Raw genomic sequence first — 22,752 nt, 5'->3', positions numbered from 1 at the left:
CGGTATGCCCGAAACTGAAGGTTCTGTGGTGCAAAAACGAAGTGCGATTAAAATAGGTTATTTTCTTTAATTGCGTTAATTTTCTGTAATTATTTAATCGCAATTAATCAGTTAAAGTCCCAGCCCTAAAAAAAGATACAATATATAATATCAAACTCAATACATTTATATTAATATGGCATCTGGCCTCAAAAGCTTGTGCAAATACAGAGGGATCAATTTTAGTAAAACATGGATATAGCCTGGATTCATCAACTACTGTTAAAATAATGTGACAAAAATCATAGCGATTTTCTTTTTCTTCAATAGATCTCTTCTATAGAAACAAACTCGATCAAGTATAACAGCAAGAGATTGATGACATAAAAAATGTTCCTTGTGTGCACAGTATTAACAGTGAAAACACAACATCGCTTTTCCAGTGTCTTTTATGTTAACTTGCATATTAGGCTGCTTCATTCCCGGGCTCCAGGGTGTCTGAAACCCTTGGAATCATGTTATGAATACAGGCTTTTTAACTTAACGTCAGATGAAGAAATAATGAGATATAGTGACTTGAAGCTAAACAATCTGAGCCATGAAACGTGGCAATCCATCTGTAAATGCCTGTGATGTTGGTGGTGCATATAGTACATTGTGAGTGATTTCAATGATTCCACACCTTTCAGACACCCCTAAAATTAAAGTGACTAGACTAAGTTAAATAGCCCGATCCAAAACTATTTACATTTTCCCTTTAACCTCCAAAAGTGCAGTGTGGCCAAATCTCTGCTCCCAAAGCCAGGTCCAGTAGGACGCACGCATATATCATTATATATTAGAATGACACCCTCCTTCAATTAGTTCACAGCGCTAGTTTGTTGCCATTCTGAAATCTATATTGCTTTCTTCCTCCCATGTACTGAATTCACACCAGCAGGGCTATTTCACTTCCACGTCCTACATGAGCAGCGAGGTTCAATGTCTCGTGGACCGTTAACACTTGGGGAGCCAAACTCGTTCAGGGACGAGTTAAGGCCACTAGGTGTCCCCCTGCCACAGGAAGTTATCTCGTTCACAGACGAGGCAACAAACAGTTAACTTTTTGAGCCTGCAGCTGCCCTTTGAATGACCTGAGTCTATTACGTCACCCAGTCAGTGCAAGCAGCCCCTCGGTGGAAGACATCACGGAAGGACTTAACATTGCTTTAGATTCTACTTTGAAACATAAGAACGGCTTTATCTAAGAATGAGTTGAAAACAGCCCCATGGAAGCAGAGAGCTGATTGTTTTCACGGCGACACTTTACCGCGATTTTACCGCGATTTTTGGATTTTAGTTTCGCGAGCGTTTGTAAACAAATGGATTATCCTCCTCAGTCTTCTCTGGACACGCACGTTTACACGCACGAAGCTTGCGAGGCACGTCAAAACAAAGCGTAAGTCAATGGTGGCAGCAGCAACAGCTATAAATGTTATAAACCTTAGCAGCCCATGTGTTAAGAGGCAATCGTTAAGACATCGTAATCGTTAAACATGGGGTGCCGTGATTATACTTGGAGGAAGATTCTTTTCAAAAGGCTGCACAGAAAGTGTTAAAATTAAGTTGTTATGTGGCCACACCCACCTGCTCATTAAAGGGCCAGTTCACCTCTGGGACAACCAGATCTTATTTTATTGTTGTTTGGGACAAGATCAACACAATCCTGAGTTATTTTGTGTGTTCAATCTGTGTTCTGAGATATTTTAGTATTTCAGGATGAATGATGATGCATTTGGCATCATATGAGTCATCATGCTGCATCATATGATGCAAAATGCATAATCATTCATGCTGAAATACTAAAATATCTCAAAACACAGATTGAACACAATCGTGTCCCAAACAACAATAAAATAAGATCTGGTTGTCCCAGAGGTGAACTGGCCCTTTAAGTATGCCTGGTTGTCAGGTGGGTGGTGAGCCAGCTGAAGTTGAATGGTAAAAAGGGGAGGGGATGATTTTATGATGTCATTAAATCAGTGTTTTTCCAACTTGGCCTTTCCACTCAGAGGCTTTCAGCATTCAGGAAGTAAGCAAAAATATAGAGAAGACATATTTGCATATTATAACCACACCTGGGGGTCTGTTAGAGTAACGTTAACTCCATAGACACACGCAAAGCAGAAAAAAGTGCAAAACTATGGCACCGCCTCTTTATCTCTCTATGTAGCTGTATTATTATTATTATTATTATTAAAACTATGGCACCGCCTTTTTAAAATCCTAAAGGATCCCAAGCCTATGCTGAAGTAGATAACGTTTTAGAGCTTTTTTTATGAGGAAAAAAACCTCGGAAAGATCCAAAGTATTGGATTGTGTAAATCTGAAATGGCTGCTGCTGGTGTGAATTCAATGTTAAAGTGCCAGTTTGCAACTTGCGACAAGTTTCCAACATTGTGTCGTAATGTTTGGGATTTCCATTTCGTTTTTACTAGCACTACAAGCTCTGATCAGAGCTCTCTACACGTTCTACACGTTCTACAAGCTCACAGCATGTCACGATGCGATGTGGATGCCGGCTACGTTCACATTGTGATACCGTCAAGTATAAAAATAGGCCTCAACATCTTAAGCCCAATATACAATATCAAACGATATGTAGCTGAGCTTAGCACATATCGCCGTTGTCGGGTAGAAACCTTGTATGTCCAAAACTGTCCGTTTTTATCATTTAATAAAAATGAACTAAACTAGTGAAAACAGCCGATCTGCAAGCACACAACGCCTCGCACCGCGAGGCGTTGTGTGCTTGTAGATCTGCTGTTTTCACTACTTTTGTGCGACAGCCTTGTCTGATAAAGCAGGGCTTTACATCACGAAAAAACATACACATTTGAAACTTTGATACAAGGTTTCTGCCCGACAGTGACAATATGCTATCTTTGAACATTTTGATAAAAGAAAATGTCTACAATAAAAATAGGGTAACAGGTTGAAAACCGTTGAGCATGTATCTACCCCGATATCCTTCTAACAAAAAAAAAAAAAAAAAAAAAAATGAAACATTATGAACTGGCACTTTAACCGTGACATCAATGTAGCATTGTAAGTTATTGGACAGAAAAAAATTAAATAAAAAATAAAAATGTTAGGTTTGTTGTTCAAACGGGTGGAAGCAGCAAAACGGAGCTGGTTTTCAGAACGGCAACGGCGTGTGCTTTGTTTTGGCAGGTGTTCGGGGCAGGCCGTTAGGATTCTAGCTGCTGGTTGGAGGAGCCTCCGTCCTCGGGGGCCGTCTCTCCGGGGGCCGCCTCCACGTCCTGGTTCTCAGGGGCCCCGTGTTCAGGGGCCTCCTCAAGGCCTCTGCAAGGCACCTCCTCCTTGAGGAGAGACAGGAGCAGGGGTGTCACAAGGGGGGGGGGGGGACAGTGGGACTGTGTTACTAGGGCCCAAGGTGGAGGGGCCTTCATTTTTGCAAACTTAAGCTATTTAAAAATAGCAGATCTACAAGCTCGCAGCGCGGCTGCGAGCTTGTAGATCTGCTATTTTTGAAAAGTCGTGAAAATGTGTGCAAATCTTTGAATATAATGATGTATTTTTAGAGCGGGCATTTGTAACTCACAGGGGTTGACTCTAAGGTCTCTGAGGCACTTGCCCGAAAAGTAAATTGTCCATTATAAAATGTTTGGTAAGATTTTAATTACCGCTCAATTTAACACTTATTTCTTTACTTTCTGGGGCTGTGCTATGACAAATGTCATACCTCAATGCCTCCAAATCCAAATACCTACATACGGTAGCTATGGTTGAATATGTCTATGGTTTCACACTTTTTACATTCCACAGACCAGAAGACACAGCACGCTGGCCACGTTCAGGTGTTTAGACAGACATCTCCTCTCAAAGACTGTTATAATCTATTACAGTGTATTATAGTTATCATAGTAATATATTAATACTTTATAGTGTATTATAATCACAGTTATAATCCATTATGGTGTATTATAATTAGGATATTTGTAATACAAATTTATATTGTATTATAATCACAGTTAAAAGGGTCAATATGTTTCTTACCGATAGGGGTACTTTTGTGTAATGGAAAATATAGATATTTTTATGTGGTGCGATGCGGTGCGGTGTAGTGTGGTGCTAAAGCTGCAGTCGAAAAGGGGCTTCGGTTACTTTACACCACCGCTAAAAAGTGAATAGAAGTACTGGTCAGTGTGCTGACCTGGTGGGCAGCGGGGGAGGGGGTGGGGGTGGGGGGTCCCCTGGTCAGCTCCTCAGTGTGTTCAACAGAGCTGGTCTCACTGGTGGAGTCCAGCGCTGCTCCCGGCCGCCGGAACAACCTCTGACCTTTGGGAAGAGAAAGACAAGGCGCTAGGGAGGGAAATGTCATCGTGACCACAGAAATCGTGTTTTTCGATATTATCGCGATAATCAAAATCCATTACCCTGTGGCGGAACATTTGCCAAAAAATAGCAGATCTACAAGCTCACAACGCGTCGCGACGCGTTGTGAGCTTGTAGATCTGCTATTTTTTTGGCAAAGACATTTCATAGAGAGTGGGAAAAAAATACATCAAGTACGTATATTATTAAGTACCTTTTACCAATTATGGAGGGTTTAAATGGTACCGGATATGCAGCTCGGCAAATAAAAGGTGAATTGATCCCAGTGCATGACGGAGCACGATATCACGATAAATTAAATCTCCACGGTACGATTATCGTGAGTTGTTTTTATCCCGATAAACGATTCTCACATGTCTCCCCCCTTCACCGCTCCCTCCACTGGCTCCCGGTTGCGGCTCGCACTGAATACAAAACACTGATGCTTACCTTCAAAGCAGCCGAAGGTATGGCTCCTCCATACCTCCAAAACCTGATCAACCCCTACAACCCCACCCATTCACTTAGATCAGCCAACACAGGGATGCTGACAGAACCCTCGCTAAAAACCCCAGGACAAAAATCCACTTGTCCTAGACAATTTGCCCTCCTGGCCCCCAAACTGTGGAATAAACTCCCTGTCACACTTAGAACTACAGACTCACCTCTTCAGACTCCACCTAAACCCATAGCACTACTGTAACACTCCCCTTCCCTCATTGACCATACATGAAGCTAGATAGCATTTTTAGGTTTTAGAAACATTTTTTACTGATTAGGTGCGTGGTCTACCTATGTTATTGTTTTTCTAGATTGATATGATTGATATTATCTTGCTTATTATAGTGATGTACCTAGCCGATTATCTGCTTATCGGCTTTGGATTAAAATCGTCTGCTAAATGCCTAAACTGTAAACTAACTGTAAACCCCCCCCCCCCCCCCTTGTGACGCCCCTGTACCTGGCAGCCTCTTATTGGAGGAGGTGGGTGTAGACAGAGGTGCCAGTCTGCCCATCTGAGCCTTGGTGTTGTAGGTGGACTCTGTGGAGTCTAGACTACCTGTGGACAAACAACACCACGGCAATGTCATTAACCCATTTAGGCCTAGACTTATTGACTGCTTTAACCAGTGAAAAATAGCAGATATACAAGCTCACAGCGCGGCACCGAGTGCCGCGTTGCGAGCTTGTAGATCTACTATTTTTGAAGAAGTCGTGAAAATATGTGCAAATCTTTGAATATATGTATTTTCAAAGCGAACGTTTGTAACTCAAATTTTGCTTCTGGGGGGTCCCTGGAACTAGATATTTTGAAATGGGGGTCCGTGGCCAAATAAATATCCTGTTGGGGGTCCTTCACATGAAAATGTTTGAGCACCACTGACATAGTAGTCTCTCAAGAACACACTAACTGAGTTCCAGTTAAGTGAAAAGGACCTTTTCTTTGACGATGGCTGGCCAGATTGCTGACATAGAAACATAGGTTTTTTTCAAAAAACCTTAGAAGGATTCAAAAGACACTTATAGAATCGGGTCAAAATTCTAATTTTCACGATTTTTCGAAAATAGCAGATCTACAAGCTCGCTGTGAGCTTGTATATCTGCTATTTTTCAATAGTTAAAGCATAAAATAATGAAACACAAATTGTGTACCCGTTCTGAATGGGTTAAAGGACAAACCTTGTCCAAGGGTTAATATTTGAGTTTGTAACTAGAGAAAAGAAAAGATGAGTGTTAACATGTTTTCTTTTACTGCTCTCTATTGTTGAAGCACATGAAAACGTCAACCCTTGTTGTAAAAAAAAGGGAAAAAAATCCTTTTGGCAAAAACGCCCAGGAACGTGATAAGAATTCCGCCGGTGCAGCGCCATGGCCCCGTTATCACGTCCAGGGATGTGTTAGCTGGTTATCGTGATAACCAGGTAAACAGGTGCTGTGGCGGCCGCTGGTGAGCGAAAAAAACGTCATATCCCATGATACTTTGCCAAAGCAGCTCCTGCTCGACTTCATTCCCTCATTCACATCCATTCATCTGGGCTCGGTAAAATGGCTTTTTCTCCCTTTGTTTATCCTCCGTTGCTTGTTATCATTTGAAGCCTCGATCAGAGTCTGCGGTGAAGAGCTATCCACCGCAAATTTGAGGTGGAAAGCTTTCCACCTCAAGTCAGAAAATAAGTGAAGGCCATCATAGTCCGTCACGGTGGAGTCCTATTCACCGTGACTGACTGGTCCAGTTCGACCAATCAGTGAACGGGGTGAAGAGCCTGTCTGTCTGATAGTAAAAACTAGTCTGGGATCACTTCACTTCTTGGGTTTGTAACCGGTCTGGAGCGGAAACCACCATACGTCATGTTGTAGTACTCAAAGGACTACAATTTGCCGGAAAGATCAAACCGGATTCAGTTTTAACCCAAAATATTCCCCTGCGCTCAAGGACACGCTTTTAGGGCCTACCTAATAAACTCCTTGATGCAGAGTAGTTTTGCTTTTGAAAAGTTTGTTTGGTATATGCATCTTTTAGTCCAACTGTTAGCGACTGGCAAGACTACACTAGGCTACTCGAGCATTTTAATAAGGATTGGGGAAACAAACGGGGGGAACCAAATCAAAGCGACGCCGCTTCTTCTAGTGGTTTCCGCGCTTTAGGCGGAAACCAAACGGCCTGTTGTGAACGAACACCAGGCTCAGAAAGCCTGGTAGGCGAGGTTAGTAAAAACAGAGAGATGTGTCGGGACTCGCGGTGGAAAGCTCTTCACCGCGAGGAATGACGTAACGTTGTAGTTTCATGACTCAAAAAGACTACACCGCGGAGCCGACTCTGATCGAGGCTTAAGATAACGTCTCGGGGTACTGATGATCGACACGCACGCGCACACACACACAGTCAGTACCTGCACTAAGGTTGAAGGTCCTGCCCATTATTGAGCTCTCTACTGGAGAAAACCAGTTCATCACCGAACCCACCAGCGGGAGCTGTCTCAACATGCCCTAAGAACGAACACACACACACACACACACACACACACACACACACACACACACACACACACACACACACACACACACACACACACACACACACACACACACACACACACACACACACACACACTTTGACATTACAATTATGCAAGTTCTGTATGCATGCATTTATTTATTTCATTTCCGAAGTAAATAATGCCGGTAGAGACAAGACACTCTAATGCCAATACAGCGTCTCTGCATCTGTGTCCATTTTATGTCCAGATCCCAACCATATGTGGGGATAATAAGGGACTTATCGATATTCTTTTTCGGCAGTATCGCTGAACTGAACGCACACTGCACTTCATTGGCCACACACCCAGTTTGAAGTTGATCGGTCGGACGGTTCTCAAGATATATGGACACAATATGCAGATATAAAGGGATTTTGTGCATTTATAGAGATTGACTCACAATACTGATATACCCGACACAAGCAAACAATTAACTAATGTAATGGCGTCAAATGAGATGCACAAGTTATTCCCAATGGGCCACGCAGCCACCAACGAGTTGCTTATTTTTTTTAGACTGGGTGGTGCCCGCTGTTCACTAGCTTATGGGTCACTGATTATTTCCGGGGTAACCGGAAGGTCACCTGACACGATCTCCATGCATGGAACTCCAGTCGCACCTGTGCTCACTTCGCCACAGGTTTTTAAAAGGATCCCTGGCTAATACCACAAATACGCCTTAATACATTATAATTGTCCTTTATAACTACAATGTAAAATTAAAAACACATTAAATATCTTCTCCACTACCTCTCAGATCCAAATACTGTGTTTTACTCCACTACATTTATTTGAAAACCTTAATTACTTTGTAGATTGTGATTCTTACACATTCTTACACACACTTTAACCACTGTAGCCCTATATACATTTTGGACATTTGAAAATAGCCGATCTACAAGCTGGGCTGTGAAAATTGATCCTGTGCTGTGGGGGAGACTGGTCAGAAACCCATTTAGGCCTAGAATTATTGAATGCTTTAACCAGTTAAAAATAGCAGATCTACAAGCTCACAGCACGGCACCGAGTGCCGTGCTGCGAGCTTGTAGATCTGCAATTTTTGAAAAAGTCGTGAAAATGTGTGCAAATCTTTGAATATATGTATTTTCAAAGCGAAGGTTTGTAACTCAAATTGTGCTTCTGGGTGGTCCCTGGAACTAAATATTTTGAGATGCGGGTCCGTGGCCAAATACATATCATTTTGGGGGTCCTTCACATGAAAAGGTTTGAGAACCACTGACATAGTAGTCTCTCAAGAACAGACTAACTGAGCTCCAGTTGAAGTGAAAAGGACCTTTTCTTTGACAATGGCTGGCCAGATTGCTGACATAGAAATAAAGATTTTTTTCAAAAAATCTTAGAAGGATTCAAAGGACACTTATAGAATCCGGTCAAAATTCAAATTTTCACGATTTAAAAAAAATAGCAGATCTACAAGCTCACTGTGCGGCACTCGGTGCCGCGCTGTGAGCTTGTATATCTGCTATTTTTCAATAGTTAAAGCATAACATAATGATACACAATAGTGTGTACCCGTTCTGAATGGGTTAAAATGTGCGGGGCCCGCAGTCCATAAAAAACCTGACCCGCACATCACTAGCGTGCACCTGTACACACACACACCTCTTCCATTAGCTTGTCCTGGTTGGCTTTTTGCAGCTGGAGTTCTGCTTCCAGGATGCCTTTCCTCACCACGTCTGTCATGTTCTCCAATAACTGTAACACACACACACACACACACACACACACACACACACACACACACACAGACACAGACACACACACACACACACACACACACACCTTACTGTACACGCCACTATAATGATAATATCACAATAATATACAATATACAATGTACAGAGATTGATATAGGCAATTATGATCCTACCCTTCCACTCTGCCTGTCTTCCCCCAGATAATAATATAATAATATAATATAATAATATAATAATATAATAATATAATAATAATAATAGGGGTAATAATAATCCTACCCTTCCACTCTCCTCTAAGTCTGTCCCCAGACTCATTATGGTCTCCACCAAGTCACAGACATCAAGGTCTTCGGTTGCCATGCCAACGAATACACAGTTCTGTTCTGATCCACACTGTGGTCCTAAAAGGACAAATACAACAACATTCACATGAATATATTTGTATAATGTATAACAATATATAATACACAAACACAACAACATTCACATTAATATAACATTTTCAATATAGGCATTTAGCAGACACTCTTAAAGTTATACCATGTAACTTTTTTTATAAAACAAATCTTAAAATTGTCCTAACTGTTAAATCTCTAAAGTTTTAGAACACCCACTCCGTTATTTTCAGCTTCAGTATTCTCTTTATATGTTTTCTATGAGCCGTGAGGGGGGTAGAATTTTGCGGGAAAATGACGTAATCTGCATCATCTGTATACGTTGTGTATACATTGGCCAATCACATCGCAGATCATACACACATGATACACTACCGGCCAATTACAGTGCATCTTGCGTCTTTTCAGGAAATAGCTTGCTTCAACAGCTTTGTTTACACTGGTCTAGAAGTCTAGCATGTAGCTCCCCAACCGCTGCTCGTAGAGGGACACGAGACCCCTCTATAGATGCGTCTTGGCGAGGCGAAGCGGACGCGGTGGTCTGAAGGCCCGGTCCGCGACGAAAAACGGCCGAAAAAAAGCAGCAACTTACACAGTATAGCTTTAATCCAGAGCGAAGGACAGTACAATACACAATACACCAGTAAGACTCCCTAATCGGGAGACAAGCGACCGTTACGTCGCATTTAACATACTGTATACCGCTTTGCGTGATTTTAGGGCAAAATCTGTGGGAGCAGCATTCAAAAATGTGTTTGAAAACATCGGTCTGATGGTTTGATTGATTAATTGAAGACTTTATTAGAAGTTTGCATAGAAAAAGGTACAGTTTCATGACGGTACAGTTCACTGGTACAAGGTCTACTAAAAGGAGATCCTAGAAAAGACTAAGCTTATTTCCACAGGAAACCATTAAAGTATCTCATATAACATTGAATGACAGACTACACAGTACTATGCAGAAGATATAGTCAGGGGGAAAAAAGAAAGAATAAACTAAAAAACAGTATATACAAAGAGGGGTCAGGGAAGGGTAGGGCTGGGCTAGGTTTGTTTTTACCAGTTGCGAACGGCTGCCGCCTTCAAGTGGTTTTTCAGGGTGATTTTAAAGGATGCTAGTGATCCACACTCCTTTATGGCCTTCGGTAAGGCGTTCCACATATTGGTGGTATAGCAGAAGAACGGGTTTGACCCTTTGTTTGATTTGACTCTGGGTTGAAAGTGATCTGTGGCGCTGCCTCTGGTGTTGTAATTGTGGACATCCTTAACGTTTATAAAGTATTTGGCCAGGTACATGGGTATCTTAGTGGTGCAGGGTATCTTGTACACCAGGCCCATTGCAAGTTGATGTACTCTGTCATCTACTCTGAGCCACCCAACTCTTAACTGGTGAGTGGTGGTGAGGTGAGTCTGATAGGGAAGGTTAAGCAGGACCCTAATTAGTTTGTTTTGGGCTGTTTGGAGTTTAGTTTTTAGGGCTTGTGGGGCATCACGATACCATACATGGACTCCGTAGTCAAAGAGGGGCTGGATTATTGCACCAGCTATGGTCTTCAGTGTTGAAATTGACCATCAGGGCGATCCTCTGTAGGAAACAAGTTTGTTGGTTGATTTTATTTATTACCTTAGAAGTCATCTTTACGCTGGAAAGATTAGCTTCAATGATACATCAAGTAGGAGATTTTTTTTTTGTGTTATGACCTTGTTATGGTGGTTATGGTGGCGCTAAATTGGATAGATCCATGTTGATGACCTGACTCTAGACATAGTGTGTACCGCTTTGCGTGATTTTAGGGCAACATCTGTTGGAGCAGTGTCCAAAAATGTGTTTGAAAAAATTGGTCTGATGGTGGCGCTAAATGGGACAGATCCATGTTCAATCAATCAATCAATCAATCAATCAATCTTTATTTGTCACATCACATTACAGGTAATATGGGTGAAATTCTTATTTGTGGAGACCCATCATTGCAGTGAAGAAAAGATAAAAAGTAAGAGCATAGGGGGAAAGGAGACACATAAAGTGCATGATACAACTAATCTGCATAATAATAAATAGGAATGTATCTAGTGCTTGTTAAAAGAGCATACAGTATATATGTGCAAAAGACTGTTAAACACAGTACACTCCAATCAGTCTCTGAGGTGGCAAGGATTAGCTCTTATTCAGCCTTCTGATAGCTGCTACGTAAAAACTGTTCAGGAGTCTTGTCGTGCTGCTCCCGATGCTCCTGTATCGTTTGCCTGGTCGGGGATGTGGGAGTGGTTTAAACAGACCGTGGCTGAGGTGGTGGATATCCTTGATTATGCTGCCAGCCTTAGCCACACAGCGTTTCTCGTGTATGGCCAGGAGGGGAGGCAGCTCACTTCCACAATTCGCCGTGCAGTGCGCACCACTCTCTGCAATGCCTCCTGTTCAGGCAGGCAGTAGAGCTCATCAGACCGCTCTCGATGGTGCTGGTGTAAAAGGCCTTGAGGATGCGGGGGCTCACCCGGAATTTCTTCAGGCGTCGTAGGCACTAGGGACGTTGTTGTGCCTTTATCACCACCCTTTTGGTATGTGTGGCCCATACATGTTGATGACATGAGTCTAGACATAGTGTGTAGCTATTTGCGTCATTTTAGGGCATACCACCCTGTGGTAAGCATAAACAAGTCAATACTGGGATTTCTACCCAGATATTGCAATTCTTTCAACATAAGATGCGGCATTCAAGTTCAGGAGAGTTTGGCAATTCTCTTGTATGCTGCCTTCATGTATGGCATGGAAAGAGGGCAGTTGCATTTCTTTCACCATAGTAAAAACTGCATCCATGGTCTGGAGAGGGCACTTTTTACAGAAGGATACAAGGGCAAGGTCTCAAGCCCCCTTTGATGTCTATGTGTGCACGTGCCTGTACAAGAGTGTCACACAAACGTGTGTGAAAATATCAGACCTTCACACGCACTTGTTGTGGTGGGACACATTGAAGCTTGTACATCTGCTATCTTTACTATTTTATTTAAAACCCATTAAGACCAGGAAAGCATCTGTGACATTTTAGATTACAGCATTGGCTATTCAAAAATCACACCTAGTGTGAAGTGAGCGGTGCTATTTAATGTCATTATGCATCACGCAAAGCTAATGTGACCCTGGGCCTACATCTGGCTGTATATATAGCCAGATGGAGGCCGCACTTCAGAGTCCAGACATTATTTGGGGACAAGACCTTTTTTTTTCTTTTTTTTACGGAAAAACTTGTTTTCTGTATTTTTCATGTAACAAAAGGGTCTTTTCCAAAAATAACATTGATTAAAACATTTAAACATTAAAATCTGTTCTGGATTGCAGCTTTTAAAAACAACAACTCAAATCAAGAGGTTGCAGGGCAGGTAAAGCCCCTGAAACTTACACAATACTGTAACTAAGACGCAGTATGCATTTCAATGGGCCAGGGGTGTCAATTGGGTATGGCAGGGGTATGCTGGGTCCAGGGAAAAATAAAAGTTACTTTTAAATATAAATAAATTGATGAATGTCTCTTTGTCTATCTGTGCTCGTTATTATGTTGTTAAATTACAGTAAAATAACTACAAATGCAAATGGTCACTTTAACAAGGTATTATAATTGTATTCTCCACACTTGTATTCTCCCCATCTTGACAGAATGGTATATTCCCGGGTTCCGCAGGTCAGCTGCACAGGTGCAATGCATTATTGTTAATTGTGGCACATTTACTAACATGCCAAGTTTAGTTGCACTTGAACAACCATTCCAGGCTGCCATGCAGCCCAAGAAAAAACTTCTTAAAATAAGTGTATCATGCCTGTTGCTAAGGTATGGCAACATGACTGGTGTCTTGTGCGCGCTCCTTCGCACTTGTGCAAGACACCAGTCATGTTGCCATACCTTAGCCTTTTCTGAACGGACGCCACTGCAATGGGCTCAGCAGCCATTATGGGGCTTTTAAGCCGTGACATCATTTTGTAGGCAGAGGAGAACTCTGCCCCCAGAGCATTTTCTGTCCCTCGCTATTTCAACAGATCCGAGACAAAAATAACGACTAAAGTATAATTCTAACACTTTCCTTTCAACAACAAAGAGAAGAAAAATGTGTAAATAGTAAAAATAGTAAAAAGATTCACGGAAACTGGGGGCAGAAATTCTCCTCTGCCTACAAAATGATGTCATACTTAACAGCCCCATTGGAAAGAAATTGGGCTCCTCCCTTACTTCCTTCACAGGTGTTACCAATGATTCTAATGAAGACTCTGTTACATTTAGTGTAGCATAAGTCAGCGGTTGTCATACATTTTTTTCATTTTTTTTTCAGGTGAGCATAATTGCATGTAAACTTACAAGCAAAGGCTCTTCAAAGCACAGTGAGGAGGAAAAGGGCAGAGGAGATCTGGACACTTTGAGACACTCAGCCAAACTGATCAGAGTTTCAGGTGTGCTGGACATCAATTGAGCTGATCTCTCTGTGTGTGTGTGTGTGTGTGTGTGTGTGTGTGTGTGTGTGTGTGTGTGTGTGTGTGTGTGTGTGTGTGTGTGTGTGTGCGGGTGTGCGTGCGTGCGTGTGTGTGTGTGTGTCTCTGTCTGTCTGTCTGTGTGTGTGTGTGCCGTTACAGGCAAGAGTTACAGTGTGACACAATTGCTGCAGGTTTTCACACTTAACTGCTCCCTGCGGTCGCAACCACCCTGACACCTGTTTGACCTGAATGGAACAGAATTAGTATCATTGGTGAAATCTGTGAAGGAAGTAAGGAAGCAGCCCATTTCCCCCCAATATGGCTGGTTTGCTTACAGCCTATATTGACCATTTATGCCCTGTTTTATACTTTGCACTTTATCTGTAATTTTTTGTTATTTTCTTTTAGCTATACTTCTGGAAGGAGCTAAGCTTCAACAACTTGATTGTTTTATTGTACACCCAGGATCACATTGGCCAGAGCTTGGTCTACATCTTTGCACAAAGCACACCCAGGGTCACATTGGCCCACGTTGTGAGCATGTAGATCGGCTATTTTCACAATGTTCGCCTCTTGCTTAATTAATATTTGACAGTTTGGCCAGTCCTGTCGAATATTCGACTATTCGAATACTTAATTGAGGTCGAAAAATTTGAATACTAAAAAAATCACTATTCGTGAATGCCCTACTTCACACTCCCTGGGCGATAGATAAGCATAATGAGTTTGAAGTTGATCAGATTCTGGACATGGGTGGCATATACACATGCAGAGATGGCAAGCATTAACCTCCACATGATTCAAAAGTAGCAGATCTACAAGGTCAGTAGATCTTCTATTTTTGCAACTTTTCTGTGTGACACTCTTGTAATGTGAAGTAGGGCATTCATTTATGAAAATAAATCACACCCAGTGTGAAAGGAGCAGTTAAATGCATTAGCCAAGTGAGGGATGCATACAGACAAAGCCAGATGTAGGAGCAATTGGCACCGCTCAAAAACATTACAAAGCTTAAAGGAGTAGTTCACCCCCAAAATGACTTTTCTTCTATTGATTACTCATACCATGGAGACTTGAGTTCAATAATATTTTTTGGTATTTGTCGCATTCCTAAGACAAAACTATGATTATAGTAAATTTAGCCCCATTGATTCCAGATGGGGACCCAAATGCATTCGGTTCCCCATCCGGAAATCAATGGGGGTAAATTCATTGTAATCAAATTATTGTCTTAGGAATGCGACAACACACAAAAAATATTATTGAACTCAAGTCTCCATGGCATGAGTAATCAATAGGAAAAAAGTTATTTTGGGGGTGAACTACTCCTTTAAATGCGGAGCTACAAGGATTTCTGCCCGACACCAACGCTATGCTTGTTCTTTGAGCACATCAAAACACATTCTAAATCCAAACCAAGTATTGTAAGATAATACATTATTTGTTAACTCGTTTTGATTTAACTCGTAAAAAGCACTGCTCCTTTCACACTGGGTGTGATTTATTTCTTCTGTGTGAATGTGGGAAGTGAGGACGCTGGCGTTGACTGTTCGCCGCTTCACCTCCCAATGTATGAATGAATGAACCACTGTAAGCGCTTTGAGTTCGCAACTTGCTTAGAAAAGCGCTATAAAAATGCAATTCATCATTATTATTATTATTAACAACACAAGTCTATTGGACTGTCACTCTATCAATGCATGACTCTGGCTCAGATTGATCCTACCCCAGGGGTCTTCAACGTTTTCAGGCCAAGGACCACTTAGTTGAGAGAGAGAGATGAAGCAGGGACCCCCACAACCTGTTCATAGATTCCATATGGTTTCATCGTTTGACAGCACAATCACCAGTGTATTTTGGATTCATGTCAATTTGTGTTTTCAGATATTTAACCACTTGAGCCGTCAATACCTAATAAACTTGACCTTTCACTCTGTACTTAGCCTGCTCTTTTTCCCCTCTAAACCAATCCTATAGCCAATCTACAAGCTCACAACGCCTTGCAGCGCGAGGCGTTGTGAGCTTGTAGATCTGCTATTTTTTGGCTACAGTAAAAGGATTGGAAGATTTGGAGGACCCCTGTAGTAACTCTGAGGACCCCCTAGGGGTCCCGGACCCCTCTCTTCTAGTATGGCCTTGTGCCTGCAGCTCACCAGCCTCCTTTCCCGCCTCCTTTCTTCTTCTTTTGGGGTCCCCTCTTGTTTCGGGAAGCCCCTGAGGCGGCTGGATGTTTTTTCTCTCCTGGTTTAGGAGACGTCGGGGGGCTGCTAGCCGTCTTGCTGGCATCCAGCTTGTCACACTCCGCTGCCGATGCCCCCTGCGTTCCTCGGCCCACCCCCCCCTCCTGCTGCTTCTTGCCCTTCTTGCCCCGGTAGGAGGAGCGCTCCCTCAGGGGCAGCCATCTCTCAGGGTCAGGGATCACGGTGGGGTCATAGTTCTTGGGCAACTTGCCTTTCTTTTTCTTCTTCCTCGCCTTTTTGACGGTGCCGTGGCCTTGCCGCCGCTCCTTGACCGGGGTTTCTCCTGCGACCTTGGCGGTCTTCTTCCTGATGTAGTTGGCGCCGCCGTGCGACTTCTCCAGCTCGTCCACGTCCACGTTGAAGGCCATGGCGTCCGGGGACGGCAGGTGCTCGCTCAGGGACTTGGCTTTGTCCGTGTCCACCAAGGCATAGGCCAGGATGAGCTGGGCCAACGTGCGCACGTCGCTGGGGCTTTGCTTCCAAAGCAGCTCCAGATCACCGATGGCTTCTTTTTTCCGTCCGTACTTCAACTTGAAATCGGCGGCCGCCCGCACGATCGCCAGGTGCGACGGGGATCCGGGCTGCTCGGCTTGGTAGTGCCGAAGAGCTTGGCTGAAGACGTCGACGGCGCCGTCGACGTCCTCCTCGCGGGCGTACAGCGCCACCAGGGCCGAAACCATTCCAGGTTTGTGCTTGAAGTCGTCGATTGACCGCAGGACGTCACACGCTTTTGAAACGTGCCCTTGGATCAGGTAGAGCTGTGCTATCGTCAGTTCAATGCTGGCTCCCGTCTTCGGATGTTGACGGGAGAACTGATGCAGCAGCTCGGTGGCCTCGCTGTGCTGTTTCTGCCTGCACAGCTGGGCCGCCTGGATCAGCACGGGCCGGGGGTGACCCGGGTTCTGCGTCTGGAGGCTGGACGTCAGTGTCCTGCACTGTTCGTCCTGGTTGCTGTACATGGCCAGGAGTGCTTTGTTGAAATCTATCGCCTGCAGCTGCTTCTTGGTCAGCTTGTGCTCCACGCCGTCAGCGTTCGTCAGCTTCACCTTCTTCTTCGAGTCGAACACGCTTTGGTCCTTGTTTATCGAGACGATGTTGTTGGCCGTCACGGCGAGCAGCCCCACATCCAACGGCTTGAGCTTGATGACCTGGTTGTAGAGCTGCAGAGCCTCCTCTGGCCGGCCTTGTAACTGCATGATGTAGGCCATCTGTGAGTGGATGACGGCCAGCTTGGACTCCATGTCCTCCTCGGTCACATCCGAATCTTCACTCAAGGAAGCTCTACGTAGCTCTTCCGCTTGCCGGAGTTTATCGAGGGCCTCCGTAAGCTGACCTTGGCCAATAAGGGTGCAGGCAGCGTTGTAGCAAAGCTCGTATGTGGTTTCAGGCAGGCCAAGATCGTCCAGCGAGTCTTTGTTCTCCTCCCACTGACTCAGAGCGGCGACTACGGCAGCCAGGTTGGTCTTCCTCTTCTCCTCGTATTTATCCAGGGAGTTCCTGATCAGGTCCGTGTACACAGCCTTGCATTCCTCATAGCGCTCCAGTCTGTACAGAACCTGGCCATAGAGCTCCTTCAACTTGTCAGTCTGCTCAGAGGCACCTTCGATGGTCTCCAGGGCACTTTCCACTCTGTTCAGCCGGTACTCGCAGTAACTCTTCTCGAAAACAACGGCGTCGCCGGAAAAGACCTCCGAGTGGGCGTTTATGACATCCAATGCCTCCGTGAATTGGCCATTTTGGATGAGACACACGATCTTACAGTGAAGGGCTGTCAAGTCATCCTGAAACTCCTCCAGAATGGTGTTGATAGAGTTGATGGCCCGGGTGTAGTCTCCTGTCTGCCCACAGCGGTTCACCTCGGTCCAAAGCGAGGCCACAGAGCTTCCCGCATTCACCATGTTTCACTGTATCGTTGCAACACTGAGTCCCAACTGCTGATTTTGAAACGAGACTGTGATTCTTATACATACTGTCTGGCAGGTATGGAAATGACATCACAATGATGTCAGATGATGTCAGACCGTGTCAGCCATCCACATATATGGCGGTCAGACTCGGATGTGACAGTGACCTAAGTTCTATATACAGAGTTTAAGATCAGCAATATGGAGTGACTCACTCAAGCATGTTGAGTAGCCATGGTGATCAACAAGAACATTTACATATGTGTCACCACCGTCATGGCCATTCATCAGACACTGTTTATTTTCCTTTGTTTCCATGTCAACAAAAATAGGCTGTGCACAAAGGGGTTTTACTGCTACTATCTGAGGTATTTTAACATAAATCTCTCTCCGTCTCTCTCTGACACCCTTTGCTCTTCTCTCTCTCGGTCACTATTTTAAATACTAGTCCAGTACCGCTTATTAGAAATACTTGGAGGCCAGTCTATGATGTCAGTCACAGACATGCAAACAGCCCCAAGGTGAAAAAGGTGACACATTTTCAGGAGTTAAAATGTGCGCCGCGCACATCGCGGCGCGAAATTTTTGACCTTTTCGGAACGGGTCGAGTGAATTTGCACAAAGAAAAATTGGACTTGTTGCCTACCACCGATTGTTCTAGATATAATAAAGAAAATTAAGTCTACAATAAGAATATAATATAGCCTACATATATAGTTATAGGAGTATCCTAATATTTAGGGACTTGTCTATAGGCATAGACAGACACAATGCACACTGTGAGCTTGTAGATCGGCTATTTTCACTACTTCTTAAAAAGGCCTATTTGTTTTCTAAGTTAATTTCTTTGATCATTTGTATTTTATTTATTCATGAAATTTGAATTATTATTATTTATTTATTGTAATCATGAAATGTTTAGCTTTTTGGGGAGGGAATGTTTTGTAATTGTTTTTTTGTAATTAAAAACGAAATGTAGAAAACCAAAAATGAAGGGACCCATAAAAATGTGTCAACGACCCACAAATGGGTCCCGACCCAGGGTTTGGGAAACAGTGTTGTAAATGACAGATGATTTATTTAGTGGATTCTCCTGGCTGACTTTTTGCAATCTAGCCATCGTCAAAGTCAAAGAAAAGGTTGATCCTTTTCACTTGTAACTCGAGCTCAGTCTGTTCTTGAGAGACTTTTTGTGACTAGTCTCAGCGTCATTCTGTAGGCAGAAAGAACGGAGGCATAACAGCGAAACGCTCCCAAGTCACTGCACTAGCGTTAGCATGTAGCTAGCGCATCATCGTCGAGTGAAATCAACAAAGCTACAATCGATTATATAACGTCACACATCGATGCAGAATAGCGCACAACCGCGATGGAAGCGAATCAAAAACCATAAGTCCACAGTCACTCCACAACTACAGTACTACACGACCACACTACAGCAACTTTGCAAGCTTTGAGTTTGAGCGCTCTGCTCTGTGGCTCGCAGTACAGTGGCTGGCTGGGCTCATTCTGACTGAGCGCTGCCTGCAGTTGACGTCGCGTGCAAGAGAAGGGAGCGCTTGATTTGTTAAAAAATAAAACGACCCACTTCCCCATCCACCTTCAACACAATTGTACTGACAAAACGGACGGAGTAGAGAATAAGAAATAAACGCTCCTCTTCTCACTGCTGCTCTGACGATACGACACCCCCCCACCCCCCTAAACAGTTTTTTTAACGAATCTGCACGATTCACACAAATGACCAATTTGGATTCAAAACGGCGATTTTCGCCGAAAAGCTACAAGTTTGCATGCCTGCGGTCATCTATGTCAGCGGTTCTCAAACTATGGGTCGGGACCCAAAGTGGGGTCACGCATTGGCAACAAAAAAATAAATATTTGGGTCAGCAAAAATCTCCCTCATCCTAATAACACATTCCCTCATTGTGGTTTGAGAACCCCTGATCTATGTCATCAGCACTTTGACATCAGTCATGTCCATATTTAGGCATGAACCGTGTGCAAACATACAGACACACACGTGGTAAAAACCTTTTTCTTTTTCAGTTACATTGTGATGTCGTTGATGAGATGTCTTGCAATATATCGAGTATCGCAGATATCGTGATATTATGGTTATCGAGGGCCACATATCGCCACAGATATCGCATGGTGAGCTACCCATATGGTATGGTGAGACAGGGACGTGCTGGCCATTGGGAAAAGCGGGACAACTCCCGAAAGGCCGGTTCATTCCCGGGCCGGTCCAGGCCGGCCATTAGGAAAAAAATTCAAATAAAATGTCGTCCTTTGTTCCATTTTGGGGGCTGGGCGGCCAACAAAGTAAATTGTCACTGTCGGGCAGAAACCTCGTATCTCCAAGTTTCAAAGGTATAATTTTTCTCGCAAAGTAAAGCCCTACTTCATCATACAAGGCCGTCGCACAAAAGTAGTGAAAACAGCAGATCTACAAGCACACATGTCCTTGTAGATCGGCTGTTTTCACTAGTTTAAATCGTTTTTAAAATGATAAATACAAAACAGCGAGGCGTTGTGTGCTTGTAGATCGGCTGTTTTCACTAGTTTAAATCATTTTTAAAATGATGAATACAAAACAAACGGTTTTGGACATATAAGGTTTCCAACTTTCCACCGACAACAACAAAATATAACACATGTAACTGGCCCACTGGCTTGTCACTTTGTCACAATTCAGCAGCGCTATAGATAGAGATCTCTCTCTATCCACGAGTTTCCAACGCCCCATAGTGCATTGCGCAAACGTCTGCATCGAGGTTCCGCCGCCGATTTACAAGCTCACAACGGGTTGCATCTGCGACGCGACTTGAGCTTGTATGTCTGCTGTTAAACCCGGAAGTTTGGTCCTGATAGTCTCCAGTAAACCCCCGGGGAAACTTGTGGATAGCACGCAATGAGGGCCTCTCCAACTCTTTTTCCCGGACTGAATCAGGGGCCCAGCACGTCCCTGTGGTGAGATCTCCCAGTGTGTGGAGCAGGGTCTCCAGACTCACCAGAGGAGAAGGTGAGGTCAGCGTCCAGCTCTTGGAGTTTCCTCAGCAGCTCACTGTTGATGTGTTCCACCTGCTGCTGGGTCTTACTCTCATCCATGCTGTCTGCCTGGGGCTCGTACCTACACATCAACACATCACAGTAATGTTACACTCTTTTAACCTCTTTAAAGGACAACTTTGTTTTAGTTTTCTTTACAACAAATGAGTGTTAAAAGGTTTTAATTCACTGCTTTTTATCATTTTAGCGATTTTGATTTCAGTGGTTGGGGGCATGCGACATGCGTACAAGTGGCTAAATATGTATTTTTAGACACAATAAGCCCGCAATTTATTTATCCTGCTTTTAAGCCGTGACATCATTTTGTAGGCAGAGGAGAATCTGCCCCCAGAGCATTTTCTGTCCCTCGCTATTTCAAAAAACAACGACTAAAGAATAACGACTAAAGTATAATTCTAACACTTTCCTTTCAACAACAAAGAGAAGAAAATGTGTAAATAGTAAAAATAGTAAAAAGATTCACGGAAACTGGGGGCAGAAATTCTCCTCTGCCTACAAAATGATGTCATACTTAACAGCCCCATTGCGATTTACAGTAACACGACTAGCCCCCATAAGTCACATCCAACCATGAAGGATTATGGTGCATCTTGGGAAAGGGCTTATTGTGTCTAAAAAGAAGATATTTAGCCACTTGTACGCATGCCCCAACCACTGAAATCCAAATCATTAAAATGGTTAAAACGATAGAAAGCAGTAAATGAAAACATTTTAACTCTCATCTTTTCTTTTCTCTAGTTACAATCTAAAATATGAACCCTTGTTGCTTTAACTATTGAAAAAAAAAGCAGATCTACAAGCTCACCTCGAGCTTGTAGATCTGCTATTTTTGAAAAATCGTGAACATTTATGCCAGCCTTTGAATATTTTTGACAGGATTCTATAAATGTCTTGTCTTGCAAAGGTTAAAAAAAATGTTTCTATGTCAGTGGTTCTCAAACTTTGTTATGTCAAGGACCCCCCCAAAATTACATGTATTTGGCCGGGGACCCCCATCTGAAAACATGTTGTTCCAGGGACCCCCAGTAGCAAAGATTTGAGTAACAAAGGTTTGCTTTGAAAATGATATATTCAAAGATTTGCACACTTTTTCACGATTTTTCAAAAATAGCAGATCTACAAGCTTGAATATCTATATCTGAGCTTGTATATCTTCTATTATACAACAGGTACTCGGGCTCTCAATGAAAAACAAGCTCTCCAACCGTGCATGTAATCAGCACTACTGCACGGTCTCATCAAATAAAGAAATCAGCTGCGTTGGTCACGAAAGAGAGCATGCGCTCTTCACTCCCCACACTATGCTAGGCGGCTAGGCTAGTGGTTTTCATGTGACGTTCAGGGACATAGTAGCTAAATGTGGCATTAAAAAATTACAAATTCCTATCGCATATCTTAAATACAATGAAATGAAGTTGACGTGACTTTTTTAGGGCAACAGTTGTATAACAGCAATATTACACGAGAGGGTGTGCATGTATCGTAATTATTTAATAATTACGATACATGCACACCCTCTTGTGTAATTTTTCAATAGATGAAGTATAAAATAATTCCAGGGAATGCAGGTCTA

At 43.3% G+C, this 22,752-nt stretch overlaps 2 protein-coding genes across 2 annotated transcripts in view; both read right to left on the bottom strand.

Annotated features, from left to right (window-relative positions):
* Positions 1–2,838: 2,838 nt before the first annotated feature.
* The window catches only part of pdxdc1 (pyridoxal-dependent decarboxylase domain containing 1), a 78,332-nt gene continuing 58,418 nt past the window's right edge, over positions 2,839–22,752 (bottom strand). The window contains exons 18-24 of the mRNA XM_080723950.1: positions 21,122–21,240; positions 9,392–9,513; positions 9,018–9,110; positions 7,248–7,344; positions 5,318–5,416; positions 4,196–4,320; positions 2,839–3,341 (exon numbers count right to left, since the gene is read on the bottom strand). Of these exons, the coding sequence (XP_080580076.1) occupies positions 3,210–3,341; positions 4,196–4,320; positions 5,318–5,416; positions 7,248–7,344; positions 9,018–9,110; positions 9,392–9,513; positions 21,122–21,240 (787 nt within the window). The 3' untranslated portion in view covers positions 2,839–3,209. The remainder of the gene's footprint in view (positions 3,342–4,195; positions 4,321–5,317; positions 5,417–7,247; positions 7,345–9,017; positions 9,111–9,391; positions 9,514–21,121; positions 21,241–22,752) is intronic.
* On the bottom strand, positions 16,113–18,101 carry LOC308283511 (signal recognition particle subunit SRP72-like; the record flags this gene model as incomplete). Its single annotated transcript, XM_080723951.1, has 1 exon — positions 16,113–18,101. The coding sequence occupies one exon, from the start codon at positions 18,099–18,101 to the stop codon at positions 16,113–16,115; it is 1,989 nt and encodes a 662-aa protein (XP_080580077.1).

Source organism: Nannobrachium achirus, assembly GCF_963921795.1.
Source record: "Nannobrachium achirus genome assembly, chromosome: 4".
Classification (NCBI taxonomy): Eukaryota; Metazoa; Chordata; class Actinopteri; order Myctophiformes; family Myctophidae; genus Nannobrachium; species Nannobrachium achirus.
The sequence above is the reverse complement of the archived record's forward strand: the minus strand, read 5'-3'. Positions and strand labels throughout refer to the sequence as shown.